General features: G+C 38.9%; 1 protein-coding gene across 2 annotated transcripts in view; it reads left to right on the top strand.

The window, feature by feature from the left end:
- The window catches only part of CEP89 (centrosomal protein 89), a 33,121-nt gene extending 20,906 nt beyond the window's left edge, over window positions 1–12,215 (top strand). For both annotated transcript variants that reach the window (XM_054296368.1, XM_054296366.1), the window contains exons 18-19: window positions 4,937–5,106; window positions 11,125–12,215. In XM_054296368.1, the coding sequence (XP_054152343.1) occupies window positions 4,937–5,106; window positions 11,125–11,350 (396 nt within the window). In that variant the 3' untranslated portion in view covers window positions 11,351–12,215. The remainder of the gene's footprint in view (window positions 1–4,936; window positions 5,107–11,124) is intronic.
- Window positions 12,216–20,275: the final 8,060 nt, after the last annotated feature.

The raw sequence follows: 20,275 nt of genomic DNA, 5'->3' as shown, positions 1-20,275 counted from the left end.
TGGGGTCACTCTGAGCAGCTAAAGATCCCAACAGGACATGAGTACTCTCTGTGCTGGGCTCAGACCTGGCTGGATGGCTCAGAGAGTGGTGGGGATGGTGCTGCATCCAGCTTACAGCCAGGCACCAGGGATGTCCCTCAGGGCTCTGCTGGGGCATTGATCACTCCTGTTCAGTATCTTCCATGATGATCTGGATGAGGGGATTGAGTCCACCATCAGTAAATTTGCAGATGACACCAAGCTGGGAGCATGTGTTGGTCCGCTGGAGGGTAGGAGGGATCTGCAGAGGGACCTGGACAGGCTGGATAGATGGGCCAAGTGTGACATTTAACAAGTCCCAATGCCAAATCCTGCATTTTGGCCACAAAACCCCCTTCAGGCTGAGGACAGAGTGGCTGGGCAGTGCCCAGGCACAAAGGGACCTTGGGCACTGGCCAACAGCAGCTGAACTGGAGCCAGCAGAGTGCCGTGGTGGCCAAGAAGGCCAATGGCTCCAGGCCTGGATCAGGAATGGTGTGGCCAGCAGGAGCAGGGAGATCATCCTTCCCCTGTGCTCATCACTGCTGAGGGCACACCCTGAGTGCTGTGTCCAGTCTGGGCCTTCAGCTTGGGAAGGATCTTGAGATGTTTGAGCATGTCCAGAGGGGGCAACGAGGATGGAGAGGGGCTGGGAACACAAACCCTGTGAGGAACCCCTGAGGGAGCTGGGGGTGCTCAGCCTGGAGAAAAGGAGACTCAGGGGTGACTTTTTTACCCTCTGCCTGAAAGGTGCCTGTGCTCAGGTGAGGGTCACTCTTCTCTCCCAGGCATTTAGTGACAGGACAAGAGGACACAGCCTTAAGCTGTGCCAGGGGAGGTTTAGGCTGGACATTAGGAAATGTTCTTCACACAAAGGGTGATGGGGCATTGGAATGGGCTGCCCAGGGAGGTGCTGCAGTCACTGTCCCTGGAGCTGTGTAAGGTGGCTGGATGTGGTGCTCAGTGCCATGGTTTAGTGGATGAGGAGGTGTTAAGGTCATGGGTTGGACTTCATGATCACAAAGGTCTTTTCCAAGCTAATTCATTCTGTGATCCTGTGAACTGAGAGATACTGACTCGTGCCATGGTCAGCATAACCTGAGGTAGTACTTTGGCTGTGGTTTCCTGGGAGTTCTCTTTGTAGTTCATAATTGTAATTACCAAGCAGTTTGATGATCCATGGCAAGAATTTGAGGAAGCCAATCTTTCTGGTATTAAAACTGTTTCTTTACAGTCAGAATTCTGCACTGTTCTCTTTTAATATGAGCTTGGACATGTTTGTCTCATCAGGGAGTCCTTCAACTTCATGCAAAAGGGACAGCTAACACAGAAAAATCTGTCTTTTTATGAAGTATTTTAGTCAAACATTTCTAGTAGAAATTCTGTGAAAACAATCCAGGGTTTTGGACTTACAACTGTGAATAGTAAATCTCTGATAACAGAATTTGCATCCAGTTCATCATTACACACCTTTTCCTTTCCTTTACTGCAAATGTAATTAATCTTTAAATTATGCACACACACTGTTGATAAAAATAATTACAAGAAGTTCATTCATTCTGAATCTCTATCTGATAATAATTTTGTTAGTCATGAGGTTTTAGTAAAAACAGAAACAACCTTTGTATTGAAGACATCTACCATCTCCTGCTGTAACTGCCCTCATTTTCATGCAAGTTTACTAATTTGGCCTTAATTTTTTTCCTGTCCTCTTGCTCCCTATTGCATTTGGAGTACAAAATTGTGATTGATGAAAAGAAAGCAATAAAGATTTGTTCCTAGCACTTCCTGATCACTGAGGAGCAGTGTATTTAGAACTGCATGTTCTTAGAATTGCAGAACTTGCTGATTTGTATAAGCAGTTGTTCATGCCAGCACATTTGATGGAGACAATGTTCCTGTCACCAGTGTTCCTTTGCCATGTTCCTATCCACATTAATGTGGACTTAGGGAAAGGTGCTTTGTGTCTGAAATCAGGATAACATGGATTGATTTAAGTCTTGCTGCATACATGGCTTTTCTCTTCAGAGTATTCATTCTGCTTTGTTAGACTCTAGATTTTTTCCAGCATGAGACCCTTGAAAATTCATGGAGCATTGCTGGTTTTTTAAATGCAGCCACTTAAGAAACTGCTTCCATTGTTCTGTCAGTCCTAAAAATGGATTATTTTTTTCCCTAAATATTTTAATTATCAGGGCAGGAATTCACCCCTCTTTTTGTCCCAAGTTACCAATCAGGAAATACAAGGGCTCAGGTAGTACAGCATATAATATTGCAACACCTGTATTCCCTTCATTCCTGTGTTCAAAATGTTTCACACTTTGTGTTGTTAGCTGATGTATGGAAAGAATCTCTGAATTATTCTGGTGTATGTCACTATTTTCTATACTATGTAGCTTATTTCCCAGAGTTAACCATGTTTGCATAGAAAACAGAAAGTGTAACCAAAATTGAAAGGAAATGCATTCATCTCACTGGTAAGGAAACACTGGATTCTGTTTCACACTCATAAGTTGATCTGTGTGCAGAGGAGAGAGAAATGTGCCCAAATTTGTGCTGGCTTTTCTGAGAAAACTGAAACAGCTTCAGACACTTCTCCACTCAGCTGTGAACTCAGGAGATGACTTGCACAGACTGCCACTGACACAAAAGTGCTGCCAAAAATCAGGGAGGAGATTAGTATCCCCAGGAAGGTTGGTTATGTGTCCCAGGCATTCTGAGCCTGCTGAATAGAACCTATCTTTCCATGACTGCAACAAAATCATCCATTTCCAAGATCTCTGTGACAAACCCAGGGGCCAAGGGCCTCCTAGGAGACCCAGAATGACAGCATAATGTATACCCTGACCCAAAAATACCGTGTATGCATAGTTCCTCTACATCATCTGCAGTCTGTTTTACTGTCTCTTTACCACCTGGGAGTAAATTATGTCCTCTTCAGTACCAGCACCTGCATCCATGATCATTCCTCATCCTGCTTGCTATGTACATGGGGTGCCATGACCATCTCTAGAGGGAAATATTATGATTTCCAGCTATGTGTTAACATCCTGCTCCTTAAAACTGTCACCTCCACCAGTCTGTTTGCTGCTACCTGCTTCACTTCACAGTAATAGGTTATCCTGAACAATTCAAAGATGTGAAGGATCTGTAAGTGCCAGCAGCTGCCTGTGTCAGTGTGACCAACCTGCCCATGCTGCATTTTACAGATTTATAATCTGTCCATGGAGACAAGATCAGAACCACGCATCACTCAAACCTAGTTTCAGACTATAATCACATGGCCAGAAGAAAAATGTGCACTTTTCCCCTCTGATTTTGCAACCATTCTGCACACGGGACTCAGCTGCAGTTGGCAAAGGCAGAGCAGGAGGGCAGAGCTGTGGGCTGGGGAGGACAGAGTGCAGCTTAAAACACACACCTCAGATGGGCAGCACATGATGGAAAGCAGGGTTTCACCAGTGCTACAATTCACCAGCCTTCCTTCCTTGTGATAAAGTCGAGAGAGGAAGTTTGCTTTTGTTCTTTGAAATTATTACAGGCATCTAATCTACAGAGGGCATTTCAGTCACACCTGGCTGGACCTGGCACGTGCTGGGCCTTTTACTGACACAGGAGAAGGTTCAGCTGTTTCCTATACTCTGCACTTCCTCCAGGCTGGCTCTGAGCAGCCTTCTGTTCAGAAGGAACTTGTTTACTTGTAGCCTTCCTTAACATTACTCTGCATTTTGGAGGCTTCTCTGGGTGCTGGTTAACTTTCAGGCTTCTTATTCTTCTATTAGAACTGTCAGGGAAAAGTTAGGATAAAAACCCTATGTTGGTCAGGCTTATATATTGAATTACTAATATTCTAGGTAAATATTACCTGTTGTTATCCTATTACCTCTAGAAAATTAAACTTCACAATGACACATTTTGTAAGTGTTAAAAGGAAACACTTTGTGGGAAGGATTATATAGCCTTATATACAGCATGTCTAAAAATGCCTTTTTAAAATTTCTCCAAAAGGCAAGCTTAGATCCTTCTCCCCTGATTCAGATGAAGATAAAACCTTAGTGATGAGCACCTGAAATAAAACTTTATATTAGCAGTATTTTCAAAGCTTCACTAAATTAGTTTACAGTTTTATTAAAGGAGGTGTTTCTATCCCAAAACTCTGTTCTGTAGCCTGTAGGAAACATCACAATATGCAGAGAAAAATAACAGTTTTAGCATTTTATTTGTAATCATGAGAAAATTAAGTTAATATTGGATTTTGGTATTGTCAAGAGCAGCAGCATCTAGAAATGTGTAACAATACACAAACCAGTTTTCAGTTTCTTGTGTGCTTATGCAATTTAATGAGGATGTTAGTTCAGAAAGCAAAGTTACTAATTTCTTATTTTTGAGATAAGACCAGTCATTAGTTAATGATTCAGTTACTATAGCCATTAATCAAAAAATCACTTGTGCTTCACTGATCAAGAGGACTGTTACATGAAGCAGCATGTAACAAAGAAGCAAACATATCCTTTTCTTCCTCTCAGTATTAAGATTAAACAACTAACAAAACAGAAACACTTTTTCATGGTATGTACTGATAAGTATGACTCTTCAGCAAGTGGTAAGCAACATGTGCTGTGAAGTGTAGCTTTGGAAAATAAGCCTTTTGTTGCAGCTAATAAAATAGACATACAGTATGATATTCATTGTACACTGTAGTTTTTTATGCAGAACAAAATTAAGTGTAATACCTTCATATTAAGAAATAGGTCAAAAAAATCCCATAACGCAGCCTACCTGGCATAATTGAGCAAGGCAGCATCGATGTAAAGATTCAAATGACAATCAGTATCTCTAACTCTTTCTTTTGTTGGGAATGACTTCTCCTTATTTCTCCTATAATCCCACTTTTTTCTATTAACTTTAACCCTTACAGATATATAAAAAGAAAGCAGCTGGGAAGCTTGGAGATATCAACCTCAAGATGAGTGAGCAGGAGAAGGAATTTGAAAGGAAGACTGCTCAGTATGAGCAAGAAAAGAAGCACCTGCAGCAACTGCTGCAAGACAAACAGGAAACCCTCAAGGAGGTGCTGGAGCAAAACAGGTGAGGGGAGCACAGGCAGGTGAAGGGACAAGGGAAAGTGTGGTGGTGTTTGAGGGTACCCAGGGAAGAGATGAGAATCTTGACTCCATGTTTCAGAAGGCTGATTTATATTATATTATATTATATTATATTATATTATATTATATTATATTATATTATATTATGAGAATGATATACTAAAACTATACTAAAGAATAGAGAAAGGATTTCATCAGAAGGCTAGAAAAGAATGAATAATAAAATCTTGTGACTGCTCACAGCCTCGACACAGCTGGCTGTCATTGGCCATTAGTTAAAAACAATTCACATGCAACCAATCAAAGATGAACCTGTTGGTAAAGCATCTCCAGACCACATTCCACAGCCATCAGATAGTTACTGTTTACATTTCTTTTCTGAGGCTTCTCAGGAGAAAAATCCTAGCAAAAGGATTTTCATAAAATATGTCAGTGACAGGAAAGCACCTGCACAGGGCCACCAGCACTTGCTTTCCAGCAGAGCTGGAAACAAACCATCTCCTGTGACATGAAAATGAGAGTGCTGAAACCCTGCCCATGATTGCCAGCTCTCCAAAGAAAGGTCTTTGGAAGGAGGAATTTATTCTATATGGCTGCTGCTGTTCTTAAGAAGGATATCAGTCTGAGGAGGATATCAATCTGTGTGAATCTTTGATAATTTGAAAGGATTCTGTAAATCAAAATATATGTTGATTTATTTTAATAGCACCTTCTGCTAAAGGCTGAACACTTCCCCATTTATAGCCCTCAGTTTTCAGAATAGTAGGAAATGAAGGGAATCTGATGAGTACACCAAAGATCTGTTTTCTTTTGAGTCTGTTTTACTGATCTGTTAACAAGTGACTTTGATTGGCTGTGTGCAAAATAAAGAGAAGAAAATGGAACAGATTTATAGAAGATTATGTCTGCAGTGTTGAGATATCCTTTAAAAACAGAGTCCTTTAAAAGTATTTTTCCCTCTCATAGTGGAAAGCTTCATAGCACATTTGCATTATCAGCATAAAAGAAAAACAGTTTCAGTTTACAACTGAAGAAAAGTAATAAGCAGTCATTTCTCAAGTCATCACTGCCATTGTGAAATAATAGATTTAAATAGATTTTAACAGACAATATTAAAACAGGGCTTGGTATCATCTGCCTTATATCAGTGCAGTCCCTCTCAGTTACTTTGTATAGTGCAATTAAACAGGTGGAAGTAGCAGAGTTGTACAATGAAGATTCCATTAATCTCTGAAATTCACATTAAAAACCAGATTGAACTGATTCACATTTCTCTGGAAATATTTATTTAGGATTTTAAACTATTAAATGTCTTTCATATCTCTAGGCTCGTGTTACATTTTTTTACTGTACAGAACAACAATTAAATAAAGAGGGTTTTTTTTTCAGTGTAGGATAGAGCAAAATTTGAAATCCCACAATATGGATAATTCAAAATCTACCCTTCAAGCCCCAAAGCAGACAAATTAGATAATGCAGCATAGATGTGTAAAATAATTAATTACACTTTCCATACAGTACACTAAATCACTTTTACCTTTTCAGTCCAAAATAATTCCTTTTATTTTTCAGTAAACACACACAATTAATACTTGCAGCTTCCTTTTAAGAAGCAGGATCTGCACCTGGAACTACACCACTGTAGTGCATTTAACTGTAGGATGATAAAGAAAAGTGGTTTATGGAAACAAGCCCAAGATTAATCCAATCAAGATATGTCTTTCATTTCTGTAGTTTCCAACATTATTGAGTGGTGTAATGAGTAACTGCTTCTTTTCTGGTGGTAGTTAAATCTTAACAGTAATTATTGGAATATAATATAATGAACACAAGTCTAAAAGTAAAAAAGAATTTTTACTGTAATCTTCCAAGTAGTATTTTGGTTAACCTCATGATTTGCTGTTTTCCTTTGATTACTGTATTAAAAAATGTAGATTAAAAAATTTTAAATGTTACTAAGAAGTCAGCTAAATTCTACACCTCTATAAGAGATAATAAGTTTTTATGCTTATGAAACAAAATCAATAAAACCAACTAACACCATGGCTGATACAATTGACATGAACTAACTTCATATTCCATTATTCTTCTCAAGTACTGCAATATAAAATAGTTTCCCAACGTAATCCAAATAATATATATACTCTATTATGCCTATCAACTGGAAATTAAACATGTCTTTTAGTCTGCTTTTTCTGATTTTTTTTATGATTTTACAAGGTTTATTATTTTCTTTCTCCCTTCACACAGTCACAGGAGTAAGGAAGGGAAAATTATTTGTAGGTCAGATGTTGCTCATCATCTGTAGTTTAGCAACTAAAGTCCCTTAGTGCTAGGAGGGTACCAAACATTTCAATTTATTGTGACTAGCTGTGTTTACAGAGTAGATTTTTAGTCCAGAATACTGTGTAGCTGATAATATTTCTGTGCAAAATGCCCACACAGACATTAAGATAAGTGCATACAATAAATAAATATTCTCTAATTTATTCTCCAATTTCACTGTTACATAATGACAATTAGAGTAGCATGCCACATTTTAAGCAGAAAAGCCAGTTTACTTTAAAATCTAGCTGGAGATATGATGAATCACTGTAAGCAGGTTAACACAGAAAATTATTTCATATAATTTATTTTGCTCATGCATTTAGTTTAATAATATGGAGTTAGGAAATTGGGGCAAGTCTGACTTAGCTACCACCATGAAATTGTTTATCATAAAAGCATACTGTACCTGTTGTTGCTGGTAAGTTCTCTTGAAAAGCAAAGTGAAATCCCACTTCAGATCTGGAAAGAGCCTTGAGCTTTCAGTGAGAGCCTGCAGAGGGATGAGCAGAACCTGAGGAGGAGCACAGTGAAACAGGGCACTGCCCAGCCCCAGTGTGCCCACAGGCACAGCAGCTGCACTGCTGGGGAAGGTGAAACAGGAAAGCCTTGTAAATATGATTGCCTGGCACAGGATTTTGAGAATATGGAAACTATAAGTGAGATTGAAATGAAAGCAAGCTTTGAGATCCCTCAGTTACTGAACAACTGGAAAACAATGGTGTGGCCAGCTGAAGGTAATCCCCTTTTGATGGAACAACACCCTCTGCTTGCAGACAGGCCCAAGGGTCAGAGCAGACCCTACAGCTTTGCAGAAGGGGCCCAAAGAGGAGTTTTTAGGGTTTAAAATGTAACACAGTGTGGTAATGTAATGATTCTTATAGGCTGTATGTAAATGCTGTAGGATTTGTGTATTGTACTAGATTGGTTAGTGAGAATTAGAATATTCAACACAGAAGAAGATTTATGGTATTGTAATGGGAACCTCGCTCTCTTACCCTCTTTTACTCTCTTACTCTCTTTTACCCTTTACCTCTTTTACTCTCTCATCCTCTTTACCACGCTCCTGCCTTCTCTCTCTTTCCCACTCTCTTTATTCTCTGTGGCTGGCAGCTCCCAGCAGGACCCTGCACCCAGGCCCTGTGCAATAAACCCCAAGTTCCAAAACCTGGTTTCAGAGAGATCTCATCTCCATCCATCCTGACTGTCCCACCCCCATCACTCCTACACTGCAGTCACAGCATCCTCACAAGTAGACAAAGAAATGTATCCATGCTGCTTCTCTCCTTCTCTTTTTAACAAGTGTACTCCAAACTAGCATGGGCTTTCATCAAATATAACAGAGATGACTTGCCTTTGAAATTTTCTCCCCTCTTGCATTCTTTAAGCTCATAAGAAAAATCAGCAGTTCCACTACTTACCCATTGCATCCAAGGGATGAGAATTTTTCTACTTGGTTTTCAGAAGAAACACATATAGATATAGTTGTACTTTTGATAAATGAAGGCTTTTGAACAGATTTCCCTTACTGGAAGCTGCTCTTTAGAGCCTTGTCAGTAATTACAGCCTTTGCTAGACAAGATTGCAAATTCCCAGCAACCCTTAATGAGAAAGCAATAGCATTTTGTTTTTCAGGCAGCTGATAATGCAATCTTTATTAGTCACTGAGTAACCATAAGAGATATCAATATCACAACCTTTCCTTAAATAAGAGGTTTGAGATATAAACAAAGTTCATGATGTGAACCTCAGGTTAAAAACAAGTTCCTAGATGTTTCCGGTCTTATTTGACAGCTCATTGACCTTTATGAGTTTTCTGGGTCAGAGTTTATTTTATAAAACTTCTGCAGAGAAACAATACCTCAAGGTAGTCACAGCTGCTGTGCTTTGGATGCAGAATGTAAGTTTGAAAAGTGCATTAAACTGTCCTTGGAAGAGGCTCCACAGCAGAAAAGCTTTGCAGTTGAGCACAGGCAAGGGGGAGGAGCTGTCTTATCTCTGAGGTGACATACAAAATTATAACCATAATAAAAACCTTGGTGATAAGGAATATATAAATAAACTGTTACAGGATAGATGATAATGAATTCCTGAGCCAGCCCAAATAAGATTCTGAGATTTAAGGCTGGATGAATTTAGTTCAATGAGGGCATGTCTTTTTTAAAGAGGAATCTTTCAGAACCTACATCTAATAATTTTTTCATCCTCAAACATCAGTGGAGCACTGGAATTTTGCTTACTCAACAAGTTATAAAATCCTACATTTTGGCTAAGTTAGGGGTTTAATTTAATTTTTATTTTTACTTATTTAATTAATAATAGCCTACATTAATAAGAAATGAATGTAATGCCTTTTGTCTAAAGGCATCTGGAAACAGCACATGTATTTAGTTTTAAATGCCAAGTGGCAAAGACTTGTGTTTCAAAAGGCAAACCAGCTGTAGAGACAAGGAAATTTTGGTGTTGAGAAAGATGTACAGAGCATCAGCAGCTGTAGCAACCAAGCTGCTCTGTAATCCAAATTCCTTAAGGAAGGGGAGGTTGTGACTAGCAAGAAGACACCCTCTCCCTAAGCAGTGAATGCATTTTTAAATTTCAATTCTACTGAATGCATTTTTAAATTTCAATCAGGTCAGAATTTTCAAACAAAATCCCCTTGTGTAACTACACTTGGGATGCTACTGCTTCTTCTCAGATGCTGAGCTGGGAAACAGCTGAACTGTGAAGTACCAGACTGCAAGTTGTGCAGTGGTGCCACACTGCAGTGCCTTACCTGGGACTGCAGTGTGCTCTGACTGCTCATTGCAAAGCCAGTTAGCACTCTCTGCCTCTGCATCTCTCAGCTCTGCTTCAAAATTAGTCCTCCAAGAAGAGTTCAGATTCACAAATTCACAGAATGACCAGATTGGCAGAGACCTTAAAGATCATCAAGTCCAACCCAGCCCCAACAGCTCAGCTGAACCCTGGCACCCAGTGCCACATCCAGGCTTTGTTAAACACACCCAGGGATGGGGACTCCACCACCTCCCTGGGCAGCCATTCCAGAACTTTATCACCCTTTCTGTAAAAAACTTTTTCCTTGTATCCAACCCTTGACACAGCTTGAGCCTGTGTCCTCTGGTTGTGTATTAAAATATGTGTGCTCATTTTCCATGCATCAGCTGTGCTTTTCACATCAACTGATGTTCATTTCCTTGTTTGTATTTTGACATACACTAGGAGCCAAAGGAAACCCAAGCTCTTGGGCTTTGTCTGCCTTCTGAGTTGATATCGCTTTTGTTTGGCTCCCCCAAAGATGCATGAGCTGAGCACAGAGGCTGGCACTGAGCAGAGCCTTGGGGCTCAGAGGGGTGGCACAGTGCTCTGGGCAGTGAGAAGGGGCAGAGCTGTGCTCACCAGGGAGCCTCAGTCAGTGCAGGAGGGACAGTCACAATATCTGGGTCTCAAATGCACTGCTCTGTGTGCAGATTTAATCAAACTTGTTACATAACGGGTGGTTTTCTGGTCATATCCTATTTAGCATTACATTTAATGAGCTTTTTCAAAAGCAAAAAAGGAATGAATTTCAATCAGGCACCTAAATACAGGCTATTTCTAATTTGTTTATCCACATACTGTGCTTCTGTACTGCTGAAACATTGTTAAAGCTGAAATTTGTCTTCATTTTTTTTCCTAGGAAAACAGAAGGGGAACTTGAAATCATGTGGGAATCCACAGCCAAAGAAAACAAGAGAATGAGAGAACTCTTACAGAAATCCTTACAGAGGAAGAACACATGGAGTGCTGTCACAGTTCATGAACCACTCTCTCAGAAGGACCTAGTGTATGGACATGATTTTAGCTATTGTGATGTGAAAACTTCATCCCCTACTGAAAATGAAATTCAGCAGGAATGTCACTGATAAGAATCTTATCTCATCCAAGAAAGAAAACTTGGTGCCTGAATTTGACTTTTCAGCAGCACGAGGTGTAATGGAATGCTTGCTGTCTTCAATATTAGTGTATTTTTAAGGTCATGGAAATGACAACAGCATATTCTCTACTTGTTCTGTTAATAATGTAAATCTAGCCTAAAATACAACTTTGCTGTTTGAAGAAAAGGCTGTTTATTCTCAAGACAAAATGTGGTGCAACTTTAAGTTAACATCTTGGTGTTCAGCACAGACACACAATGCCACAAAACAAGTGAGCAGCAAGACAGTGCTAGTTAAAATTAAAATGACAAGTTTCAGTGAATTCTTCCTAAATTGCCAGGTGGAGTATGATCCAAGCTGAAAAGAAAGTGTAGCTTATACTTTCTCTCATGAGGAAGCATCTTGACTTTCTAAGATGCAAAGATGTCCTTATACCAGTTGGTGTGCCAAAAATCTTGTTGTCTAAAGGACAGAGAAGAATTTGAGTGTGGAGCAGACATGACTGAACCATCCCCATGACAGCTGCTGTGCCTGAATGCACAAGTGTCCAGTGTGTAGATTTACAGGATCTGGGATTTACAGGTGCTGGGGAACTCCTGCCATGGGTTTGCCAAGGGGACAAGCTGCCAGCACAGGATGCAGCTCTTCTCCGGATTGTTTTGTTCATCCTGCTTCAGACTCAGTGGCTTCAAAACCACCCAGAGTATTCTCTGAAGCAGTGCTTATTGTTTATGCTTTTAGATTATTGACCTGTATTTGTATTAGCTTTCAGATTTGTTGATTTTTCACAATATTGCACATCAACTTTGTAGTAGTATATATTACTGTGATACAACTTTATTTTGGATTTACATATAACTTGCTGGATCAGCTTTTTGGTTTTGCTTCATTTTCATAAGAAAACACAAATGGTACCAAGAAAACTGCAACAATACAAAAAACATGTAACTATCATAGTTGTGTAGTATTGGAAATAAGGAAGAATTTCATTATTTCTAGTACTACATAAAATATTTCATTATTTCATTAATTCTAATTATTTCATTATTGGCTTTGATCAAAGTTAACAAAAAGAGCAGAAAACCAAGTTAAAATACTAAAAGAAATTCATAATGTTTGTGTCTAGAAAGGTTTCTGCAGCGTTTTCCTTCAGGGTGAGGAGGAATGGCTTTATTCAGGAGAGGGTGGGGACAGCACTTCTATCACACCATGGTGGTCAGGGACAGACAGATGTACAGCTTTCAAAGGCAGATTCTGCAGCACAGTGCAAAGCTAAAAAATCTACAGATCAGAGCACTGGCAGAACCTCAGTGCACTCAGACTACATTTCCCTGATTTTGGGAAACCACCAAAGTAGCTCAGTAATATATATGCAAGCAGGATTTTAGGGTGTACTTTAATTCCTTCCCTTTAAGTGCACAAGTGCAGCAGCCTTATCAGTTCAAGATACAACTTCAGCGGGTCAGAGTCTTTAAGACACTGATTAACAGAACTATTCTCAACAGCACACTATCTTTTCGTCTCTGCCCAGAGACTTAACAAGAGCTACACCTTTGAATCCTTTCACTCTCCTGGGTTTTTCAACTTGATTATTCTAAGACTCCATGCCTCAACATAACAACCAGAAACTCTTTTTAAGCACAGTCTGAAATAACTTTATTAATGTGTGAAATTGTCATGGGGGTGGTCTGTCACTACACCAGTCCTGTCCCCTATGTTCCTTGAATTTGAAAAAAAACCCTAATTTGAAATGTCAGGTCTGAAATCCCTCTGCAGGTAAGTTAGACAGGCACTCACACTCCTCTGGTTTCCACACAAGCTCCAATCTGCAGGTGTGCAGGCTCTGGAAGAGCAGGGAACACGGCCATACCCTCAGCTTTTCACCTTTCTAAAGGCAGGTTTGGAAAATGAAGCCTTTCATGCCATATTTTCTAATATAAGCATCTCTTAATATGCAAATACAATCTCAGAACTGACTTAATATTTACAATACTATCCTCATCTGGTTTTAATTGCCCTATTGAGTTTGTTTTAAGAGCCTGTAAAAATTCACAAGGAAAAGGTATTGTATTGGTAATTCTTAGAAACAGAAGCAAGATTTCCAAAACTCTCAAGGTTGGCCTGTTTTTCCACTGAAGTGACCTTTGAATGTCTTAGAACTTTTGCCACAGCTGCTGCCCATTTTCACAGCTCTTGTTTTAGAGTGGATTTTAATACAAGGTTCAAAGGGCAGCACCCTGACAGTGACACTCCTAAGGCCTTGTTCAGAATTGCTACACTTACTTTGCCATCTGCATATCATTAAAATAGGACTTTTAAATGAACTAACATTTAATCAGATTCCTGTGTGATTCTCCATACTCAGTTTTCACAGGAAGAGAACTGAGTAAAAGTTATATCCCATGGATGAAAAAGTCCTTCTGTGGCTCAGGAACACTTTTTTGGCATAACAAAAATCCTGTTACAGGCTATTTTAAATACATATGAACATATTTTAAATACATATGAACCCACTTGACATACTTGGAGAGTAAAGTACTGGAATTGTTTCAGACCAGCAAAAGTAAATCCATTTGCAAATGTGCCAAGTGTTGTACAAACAGAATTATGATTAGACAGGTGCTTCCCTCCAGTTCCTTCCAAGCTGATTCTCTTTTTTATTAACAGCTGAAAGAAATTATTTCATTTTAGTCTAGTACAGTAACTCTACCCATGCCAATTTATCCTTTTTCCCACTTGACAATATAAAGTTGCTATTTTCCCCTGAAAATGCTGACAGAGCATCCTGGCTCTGTTATATTGCTCCTGCCTTCCAGTTACAGAACCTTCCAGATCTTCCAGTTGGTAAACTGAAACCATGAAGTAATTTCAGCTTCATTTCACAAGACAACATAAAAACATTCTTCCATTCCTAACAAGAAAAGGAGAAAATTCAGGGTTTGTGGAACTGTAGTCACATTCAAGTTTCATTGATGAATGTACAGAGCACATTCTGTCCATAATAACTGAACATAATTTTGCCATATTTTGGAATAAATAATGTGATTATATATTCAAAATGCAAACATTGACATCACCCTTTAGAAACCAAAACCACAGGAGAATTCGGAGTGAAAGGAATGAGGAACTTCACAAACAAACTGTGGATCTGCTGGTAAATACAGCTAGATACTGAGAGATAAAAGAGACAATGGGAAGGATTCCACTGACTGATGAATGGAATGAGAGAGATTTGTCTTTACAAACTATAGGTCTGCTGATAAATAAAACTGGATACTGAGAGATGAAAGAAACAACGGGAAGAACCATAAATTCCATAAGGAATCCCACTAATTGACACAAGGAAAGAGAAAGGGGGGGGTGATACCTTAGAAGGGAGCCTTAGGTATCAGGTGTTTGGGGAAGTCTGTACCTCCCAAGCACCTCAGCCAATGGGGAAAGAGGAAAATGTGGCCAGGAAATTGGGATAAAAAGGAGGCTGTGCCCTCCTAAAATTGGAGAGATCCCAGGGGAAATGCCCCATGGCCTCTCCCTTTATTTGAATAAAGTAAAAGGACTCCTCTGCCTCATTTTGGCCATAAACCTCTGGTGTTTGTGGATTAATTTTCCTGCCATGAGTAATTCTCAGTAGTTCCAATGCATTTGCCAGCTACAGCTGAAATAGTGGCGTTACTTTTTACTCCACAGTGAGAACAGAGCACTTCTCACTCTGTGTTTTGGGTGTGTCAGCAGCAGGGACAGTGACACTCAGCAGTACATTAAGGTAAGCCTGTACCAGCGTTACGTGACCTGACAGAGCTTTGATGTGTACTTACCTTATCTTTATTCCCACTTCCTAGAAAAATTCCCCTGACCATTGTAAGTCATTTAAACCCAGGTTCTTTTCCTTTCCCCTTTCCTTTTCCCTTTCCACTTTCCAAGATGCTGTTTTTCAGCCCAGGAGATTGCCTTTCACCAGCTCAGAAGAGAGAACCTCCTAAGACATTTTCACCATGAAAAATTCCTGGCACATGGCATCAGGAGTTCTGAGAGCTTTTCCCTTGGGACTACAAGTCCTTCCTTGGGCAGGCATGGAAGGAGAATTTAGGAGAATTCTGAGCACTGATCCTTCTCTGTAAATCTGTGGTAAAAACCCCATGGTGTCAGCTTGGATCTAGAAAAGCAGCAGCACTTTGAAAGCTTCTTTATGTTTAAAAATGTGTTTTCTCAAGGAGTGAGCTCTCCAGAATTTTTAGTCCTATTTTCTTCTGTACTAAATTTATTTCAACATATATATATAAGCACATATTCAGATATGAAATAGAGAAAGAAATATATTTGAGATTTTAGGATTGTTTTCTACCTGAAATATTTGGTTTCAGTAAATATGAAATTAAAATGAGACTTGAAAAGTAGCACAGAACATCATAACCTCAGTGAGTGCCTCAGTGTTTCTTTCCTCAGCCAGAGATGGGCACAGGGCAGGTTTGCCTTCCAAAACCTGTGTTAACTGGTAACCCCCACTTGGTGGAAGGCCAGTGGAATGCAACCTGAGTTTGGACTCAAAAAGGAGATCAAAGTCAGGCTTTGTTTTTAAAATAAAAAACCACGAGAAGTTGGATGTTGATCAAAAAAATCATTGGTCCTGATCAGAGTTTGAAGCACTGTTAAAAACAACTAGTGTGACATACTACAGCTGATTTGCTCCAGAGGCCATCAAATTTCCTTTAGAACATCCTGAGGAAGAGACTTCTTGACCCAGCATTTATGAATTTATTGAGTCTCTAAACAGCTCTGCTTAAAAAAATACAAAATAAATCTCTCGCTGGACTAAAGACTCTGCACTGTTCAGGCAGTTCTATTACAGAACCTTTAGCAGACCTGAATATATTTTCAAAAGCCTTATTTATCACAGAAAAAAACCCAATTCCACTGGAACCAAGAACTAAGTAGGGGAAAATACAGATATTTAAACCCCAAATATTCTGTTAAGAGCTGTAGTTTATTTGGTAATTAAGAACTGCAGTCACCTAATATTTCCTGCTGACCTCCACAAGACGCAAAGTTCTTGCAAACCAGTAGCATGACCCAGCATCACCACAGCTATTAAATATAATTTAGCTAATATAATTTCTTTATATTCCACTTGCAGCATACCTGCAGTTATTTAGGAAAAAAATGTTATTTAAAGAATGACAGTACTGAGATCAAATCTTAGAGCACATCTGACCATTAATATGGTCAGAAAAATGCAGGGAAACACGCTGGTCCTCTCATTAAAATTCAATAACCTGGAAGCAGGAAGGTTGGAATGGAAAGTATTCACCCTGAGATACTGCTAAGCTACATTTAAAAACTGCAAGTTAGGATGATCCTTATCATTTGCTTTAGTATTGATCAAAGCAGAGCATGCATTACTGCAAGCAATACATTCCAACCCTAACAAACATTAACCTTCATTTTTGGTAAGTAGGGATAATAAAAGGTGCATTTATATACTGTACCCTTGCTATTTCCCGAATTAAAGTTGAAAATTACTTTTTACGATTTAATTGGTAAAGTGCACCTTGAAAAGGTCCAAACTACAGGGTTAAATAGGAGCAGCCCTCAAAGTGTTTGCCTCAAAATGCCTTGGAATTTGAACTCATTCATGTCTTCATCTATTTGTGTACCTATGTGAGAGGGAAGGATTCTTTTCCCACGGCTATAAAATGTCATTTCTCTTGTCTATGAAGAAAATAACATTAGAATCCTTGAAATCGATGTTTATTTTTTTGCTTTGGTGGCTGAGGAAAAGAAGGATTGCTGGTAAAATTAAAAATCTTTTAATGGGTTTACAGCATCCCAAGGAGAGCAACCCCTAAAACAAAACTAGACAAATAAATTAAGGTACTTTTCTATTTTTATAAAGAAGCACAGACTAGTTGAGGTCAAATCAAATTACACTAAATCTAAGAAAAATTCCTCAGCAAAACTTTACTTAACAGAACATTAAAGATTACACACCCCATTATCTTTTCATAAAAATTATGTGGGTTTTGGGGGGTTTTTTGTTGGTCTGTAAATTCCAGGGTAGAGCTGATGTGAAAGTTGTGCCTGCTTCATTTCAAGGGACAATGTTAGCCCCATAATATGACCTCCCCTTCTTTTTTTTTCTTTTCACATCAGCTATTTCAATAGTCTCTGTGGCATTTCAGGAACAACACAGGTATGAAAAGATTATAAACCTTCATTTCAAAATTATCAGAATAAGGAAGACAGAAGTACATTATAAGTACATAATATCTCACACCAAATGAAATTGGGAAATTGAAGGATATGAAGACATTAGTTAATTTTTGTCATATATCACAATTACCACGAAAAATATTTAAAAGGTCCTTGTAAAACTTTCATTAAAATGAATAAATTGTTCATACTTGCCTTTTCATATGGTTGAAGCACGACTGTAATTTTAACCTGTTTTATTCTCTTTATCTGTAGGTGAAAAAAAAAACCCCAAAGTTTTGTCTGGCCATTCTTACTGTGGTAATTTTTCAAGAACAAGTTATTTAAGATGGAAGAGCTTCTCTTGTATCTTAACCCTATTTCTGTGAGAATTAAACAAGAAAAACAGAGAGGGAAAAGCCAGTGACTAAAAAGGTACAGTTTTGATTTTGTTTCCTGTACCAACATTACTTTGGAGAAAAACATTCTCAGTGCAGTCTGGCTCAACCACCAGAAAACATGGCAAATATAAACTAACAAATGTTTCACATGTTCTGAAGAGTCCATTTTTAGTCACAGATTTACATCATCATTGCCGAGGGAATTCCTGCTGATCAATCCTGCATGCTTAACGAGTTTGTTAAAACAGGAGGAAAACAATTGTCAAAACGTGCTTAGGGTGGGTTTGTTGATACTCAGACCCAACAATTTGGTCTTAATTTCCAGCCCTGTAGCGCATGTTAATGAGCCATTATCTCCACGAGGGAAGGAATGTTAAATGTTAACATCAGGAGCCAGTATTTGAACACTTTTTAGCTTTTACCAGTAGGTATTTATTGACAAACTCATTTACAGGGGGGTGCTCAGGACTCACTGATTGGAGTGTCACACAGCAAAGGAGTTGTACAACCGCACTGCTAAAAACAATTAAGTGATTAACATGATTAAGGGGCTTTTTGCAAGTGTTTTAGGGATGACTAGCTCAAATAAAAGCAGCTACCTTGTGGCAGAATTCAGGATAATAATACTTTTTTTCTCTGGATATACAACTGCAGAGAAACAGAGAATGGCATTTTTCACTGAAGCAAGATCTTTAAATATTTACAAAAATGGAAAATCTTTGTAGCTGCAAGCAAAGGGATCACCAGCTGCCCGTTCAGCTGCCTCAAGTTAATGAAAAACAAAGGAAATGTTTTTGCTTATGCGTCTCTACCTTCTCGAGATACAAACATCAACTATTTTTAATAGGCTTCAAATTGAGCACATGGTTTTAATGCACCCATAATGTGACAATTACTTCAAGGTTATCTTGCCAAAGCATTCCTAAATTACCAGCTGCTTGCTGTAAAGATCATCAAAATAGATTCTCCAAATGATGGATCACTCTCACTTTGTGATGCACTGCTTAGCACTGGATAAACATTCTCACAAATGGGACAAAGCTGGATTTTCTTGTTTTTAAAGATAAACTAACTGGACTATCAGTTTACCTGTGGTTCCTAACTCAAAACTTCGTGGCAGAAAATAGGTTTAATGATTACCTTTTATAACCTCTGTACTTAGGCTGCTGCTCCTTCTTCGTATTCTGCTTTCAGACATGGACATGCCTTGCTTGTAACTGGCTGGGAAATGCAACAGGAGAAACACACTTGGCAAGGATTCCTGCACCTGATTAACTGCAAACAAATTTAAATAAATAAGGTAAGTGAAAGCAAGAATTGCTAAAGCTAATGATTGAAGCAGTCTAAATACAGGGCTTTAAAAGAGAGATGTTGGGCACAAAGCTGCAATGAAGTTCAGCCACCCAAGCCCTGCATTCTTCATGTGTGCAGTTTTCCTTCAAAGGTTTAATCTTAACAGTTAATTCATTACGATTATTTTAAAAATCTGTAATTCAGAAGATAGACCTGATGTCTTTTTAGCCTAAATATTTCTGAAGACAACAATACTGAGATAGGTATTCTGTCAATTTAAAATGCTGCAGTTTTTGTAGACAGTTACAAATTAATTTACAAAAAAAACCAACTTATGTTTCCTAAACATGATGCCTTCCACAGTTACCATCTGTAAAAAAGCATAAGGATCTTCAGCGTTCAAATTGAAGTAAATATAGTTGCAGAGTCTTAGGAGAGAAGAGACTTTTGACTGAATCTACTTTAGAGACTCATCAATTTCCTTCCCTGTCTCAGATTGTATTTTAGACCAGTATTAGGGGAAACAAGCAAAATCCTCACGGAAAAAAAAAAAAAAGTAAGTCTAAATTTAAATTTGAAAACAAACTCTTTACATTCCAGTTCTAAAAAGGACAAAGTATTGAGTGGAAGACATTCACCCTGAATCAACAGAGAGAAGATTGGTGACCCTTTCCGAGGCAAAGAGCTGCTAAACAGATAATTCTGGTAGCCCACACTCTGTTTAGCAGATGCTTCCATCTCCAAGGAACTGAGGCAAAGCCTAATTAAATGAAGAATGGAAAGAAGGTCTCCTAGATAAGAAGAAAACCAGTTTTTGGGAGGAAGATAAAACCTGTCTGGACCTTTGGAGTAGTTCAAAGGAAGGACTGGCTATAAAAGCTGGATTGTTCCAGTGAGGACGTCCTGCAAACTGAATGTGAGAAGCCACAGACAGCCCCTGCCAGGTGGGTGTAAGGAAAATCCACAGAGGAGGAGGTGAAGCTGCCATCCCTTCTCCTCTCTGAGCAGGTAGTGCCATGGAAATCCTTTCCTG

This window comes from Melozone crissalis, unplaced genomic scaffold (assembly GCF_028551555.1).
Source record: "Melozone crissalis strain CALT ecotype California unplaced genomic scaffold, PUWL_Pcris_2 ptg000007l_1, whole genome shotgun sequence".
Taxonomy (NCBI): Eukaryota; Metazoa; Chordata; class Aves; order Passeriformes; family Passerellidae; genus Melozone; species Melozone crissalis.
This window is presented reverse-complemented; position numbering and strand designations above follow the sequence as displayed.